Here is a 4,682-nt window from a genome sequence, read left to right as displayed (position 1 = left end):
AAACTAAGGCGGTTTAACAGTAAAAATCAAACAGTGCAATTCATAGTTGCGACTTTATATGAAATGAAGGAATGAAACAAATTACCTGGAAAACTTGCATAAAATGCAGCGATCCTGCACTCCATTGCTCTTATTGAACCTGGTGTTAAAACTGTACCAACAACGATATCTCCCGCCTCATCTGGATTCAGGTTGATTTTCTCAATTACTGCCTACGGTACAAGATTTGCACTCAGTAAAATTCTCAATTTAGAAAAACAAAAACAGAGAACAAAGCACCTGTGATCTCTTTATAGGTACATTTTTCTTTCTTTTCGTAATAAAGCTAATATCTGGTTAAATAGATATCTCGACTATTTCACTAAGTACCTGCTACCATAGATAGAACATTGAAAGAAATCATCTAACATTTTTTTAATAATTCTATTGTTTCTTCTTCTTCTTTGTTACCTTTATTCTACTAATTCATTAAGATATAAATGGCCAATTTTAGCATTGATTAATCAAACATCCAAGAGTGTAGAAGCTAATATATACAGACAAATAATAAACCTTGAGAACTGGAGCAAGTAAATCATATTCTGATAGGATATCTTTGAAACCTCCACGTTTGAATTTGCAAATAGCAGTACGGTAAGCTCTGCAAAACATCAAATTACCAACCACTTTAGTACAAGAAATCAAACAGCTAAAAGAAGAAATCTAATTTGATGATCTAATCAAGTGAGACAATAATACTTATGCAACAATCACGACATACATCATCCCCAAAAGCAACTTTCCTAGGGTATGCAGCAGTGTCACCAGCTAAACAAATTGAAGGCTGTTAGGAAAAAAGATTGATCACATTAAAAAGAAACATAACAATAGGAATAAACCGATCACTTAAACATCATCTGAACAAAGTTAGTTTAGCTGAGCTGCCTGCCACAGTGTGAAGCTAAGGCCTGTGTCAACATCGGCTTGCTGAGCAATTTGTCCACCCAATTAATACTTATTATCTAACAAAGCCACATTTGACTTTAGTCTTCCTTATTAAAGAAAACAATTTATAATAATTATTAGTTGAGTGATCATCTGAGAAATCAACCTGCTATTTGTCGTGTCAACATCCGGATGTAACAGCTATAGTCGATAATTAACACGGATATATCTGGTACAGAGAAAAATATTTTTCGAATTTTTCTTTATTTGATTGGAAAAAATATTTAAAAAATATTTTCTACAGGAACAAGTTGCTTAAAAATAAATTCTATATAAGTAATTTCCTTAATAGAAATAGAGAAAACAAGTTGTATAAGTGATATTCCATATTTACTTTATCCTCCCACCAACCTAAACCCATTCCCCTTTCCACCCCACCAGTCCGAGGCCCTACACCCCACCCACTCCTACTTTTTATAATTTTTTTTTTTTTTTGCTATATTACATCCTATGAGTGTGCTGTTGAATACCTATATCTCACTGCTAAAGAAAACACAAAACAGGCAAAACCAACGCCCTGACAAATCTGGCCAGCACCTACTGTGGGAATAAAGCTGAATATTGATGGTTCTTTCCGATATTACACTAAGGAAGGGGGCGCGGGAGGCGTGTTCAGGGATGTTAACGGAAACTGGCTACTAGGCTTCAGCACCAGAATTAATGTTCACTCCACATTTGAAGCTGAAACTATGGCCTTGCTATTACGCCTCAAAATAGCATGCAATAAGAAGATGGCCCCTCTGATAGTGGCTACGGACTCTTACAAATTTGCAGCAACAATTAATTCTAATGACCATAGTGCTCCTGAGCATGATGAAACTAACTACATCTATTTTTGCAGGGATCTTCAGAAGCAAACGGGGAGCCCGCTGGTCCTCCATGAAAGGAGGGAGACAAACGGGGTGGCGGACTTGCTAGCAAAGGAGGGCACTAGGTTAGGAAGTAGCTGTTTTTTGAAGAAATGAACAGTTCCGCGTTTGTTTGTTCGGACCAGTACCTAGCAGACAAGGATGAAACTTCTTTTGTAGGGCACTATCAACCCGCCCCTAGTAATAGTTGTACTAGTATTGTATGTACTACTGCTGTCTGTACTAATGATGTTAGGCCAGAACTTTCTCGGGCTAGCAATGGACCGTCTATTTGTACTAACGACTCTATTTAGCTTATATATATATATATATATATATCTTCTAACCAAAAAAACTACCTAGAAACTAACTTGTTTTCAAAAAAAACATTTTTCCTAGAAAAATATTTCCCTTCTACCAAACACACCCTACGAATAGCCTCAAGTCTAGAGAGGTTCTTCGCTGTTCTGCCTATTTTCAAGGTTCTTTCTTCTTTCTTTTTCCTTTTTGTTAAAGGAAACAAAAATAAAAAAACAAGAATTATAGAAGTAAACAGGAAGTAGAAAAGGCTTACAGTGAAAGACGAAGATTCATGATTAGAAAAAGAACGAATGGGGTGAAGGTGATCCAGTAGAACTCTCTGTCTTTCAATCTCTCTCTCCATTATTAATGCTTCTACTTCTTCCTTCACAGCACAGAAATGAAAATGGATTATTAAAGCTAATGATTAGTCCATCATATATATATATATACACACTAGTTGCCTAAGACTCATGTTAAGTTCGGGCCCAACTTATATAAAAATTAAAATTTAATTTTATAAAAAATATAAATTAAGTCACATTTTTTCTATTATCTAATTAATTTAATTTATTGATACATTGATTATGTCTTGTTTGGTAAGTCATATGATTATTAATGTTTTTTCTTTATATAATTGGATAACTTTTAAATGACTTTATTTATGAGAAAGGAAGTATGAAAGAGAATTAATAAATACGAATTAACGTAAAATTCAATTTAAAATAAATAAATGGTGTGTTCAATATGTTTTAGTTTTTTTTTTTTTTTCATATTTGACTGGTTAGATTTTTGGAAAAAGAATATTTTCTCTAGAGAAATAAATCTTTTTAGGCTTATGAAATTGACTTCGTGAAAATAGAAAAATTATATTCCGCATGTTACCTTTATTGAGACCTTCGTTCTTCAATACACGTTCTCTTCACTGCCGACAGTAGCTTCCATCTCCATCATCCGTTATCCCACTTCTCATAGTACTTATCTAAATTGTGTATAAATAATTTTTAAACAATACTTTAATGAATATAAATCTCTCTTGATTTGCTAAAATAATAAGTAAATAGGAGTCAAGCAAAATGAAAAAGAGAGATAAAAAAATATTCTTTCAGTTTCTCTTTACTTGTTTTTGTGACTTGACAAATAACTTAAGAATCAGATATATTGAGAGTAAAACATGCGAAATTGTCTTCATTATTTATGTTTTAAAAATTAAATTTGCCTATTAATACTTTATGTAATTACTTAATAAAATAATAATAATATAGAAAAAGGTATAAATCTTTTGTGATTTACTAAAATAAATAAGTAAGAAAAATATTTAATTTTTAATATAAGAAGTAAGTTAAAAAAGAACAAGTAATTCATAAGAAACAAGAAGTTATTAAAAATCACTAGTATGTATAATTTAATTATAAATATATAAATAAAATATCATGAAATGTTAAATGAGAACAAATGTAATAGTATGTATGGAAAATTTTGTAAACATGTGTTACTATCTAATTGTATTAAAAACTTGGTGAGGACTATCAAAATATATTATTCTCTTATGTATAAGTATAATAATATATATACTAGATTAGCGGTGCCCGCGAACATAAGTTTTTAGAAATGTGTCGAGTCGATATCAAGAGTGTACAAGGAATTGAAAAAACTTCCAAGTATCTTTTTCGTAAAGCTGTACAATAAATTACAAAGACAAATTTTATTTTAGTGGTTTGTCTTAATTACAACACATTTTTTTGGTGGTTCTCCAACCTGTACAAATTAAAGACTTCAAGACTCCAGTTGTTGTAAAGATGATCACAGCCATATTAAGATTTCAAAAACCTATGCAATCACAGAAGAGTGATTAGGTTTGTTTAAGCTCATTGATCTGTTTACTTGAAAATATTAGTATCTGGTGAAGTAAGAAGTTACAGACGTTAGCTGATATATATAATGAACCGATGAACTGAGTAATACCATAGCAAAAGTAGGCTGAGCAATTAAAGAAAAACACCAACAAGTGTTTCAACAATCTTGGATATTCGAGAGAAGAGGTGTGTGCGTCCATGTGTTTTCTGAGATACAGACGGAAGAGTTGATCCGTCCCCCATGTTTGTAATTCAACATGGTGACCTGCAAAGAAGAGAAGTAGTAACTGAAACATTCCTAAAAGTGCAAACAAGTTCGAGTAGGGAAGCTTCCTGTAAGCATAGAACCCAATAATTAAGCTACAATGTGGAGCTTTCAGTTCAAGAATTGAAGATACTTCAAAAACTGGAACAAAGAAATTTAATCACTAAGCGGTCAAAATTCTATAAGCAAAAGAAGATGCTCATGGACATCGAGATAACAACATACCCGGTGTATTCATGAAGTGGAGTCTGGGAGGATAGAGTGTATCCAAACCTTACCCCTATCTCGTGGCGATAGAGAGGCTGTTCCCGAAAGACCCCTTAGCTTTACTCAAGTAAACATAACAAGGCAGTTTGAAAAACACAATACAGTGGTAGACTGACGGACAGGGAGATGATGTAGGAAATTCAAGTAAACACAGCATACTCG

General features: G+C 32.7%; 1 protein-coding gene across 2 annotated transcripts in view; it reads right to left on the bottom strand.

Annotated features, from left to right (window-relative positions):
- Nucleotides 1–2,538, bottom strand: part of LOC107862676 (3-ketoacyl CoA thiolase 1, peroxisomal-like) — a 7,815-nt gene extending 5,277 nt beyond the window's left edge. Inside the window, exons 1-4 of one of the 2 annotated variants that reach the window (XM_047409653.1) lie at nt 2,407–2,523; nt 761–807; nt 553–640; nt 86–212 (exon numbers count right to left, since the gene is read on the bottom strand). In XM_047409653.1, coding sequence (XP_047265609.1) covers nt 86–212; nt 553–640; nt 761–807; nt 2,407–2,496 — 352 coding nt within the window. In that variant the 5' untranslated portion in view covers nt 2,497–2,523. Of the gene's footprint in view, nt 1–85; nt 213–552; nt 641–760; nt 808–2,406 lie in introns of both variants that reach the window. The other variant, XM_016708310.2, reaches the window with a different exon arrangement.
- Between the last annotated feature and the right edge of the window lie 2,144 nt (nt 2,539–4,682).

Source organism: Capsicum annuum, chromosome 3 (genome assembly GCF_002878395.1).
Source record: "Capsicum annuum cultivar UCD-10X-F1 chromosome 3, UCD10Xv1.1, whole genome shotgun sequence".
In the NCBI taxonomy this organism is placed as follows: domain Eukaryota; kingdom Viridiplantae; phylum Streptophyta; class Magnoliopsida; order Solanales; family Solanaceae; genus Capsicum; species Capsicum annuum.
The sequence above is the reverse complement of the archived record's forward strand: the minus strand, read 5'-3'. Positions and strand labels throughout refer to the sequence as shown.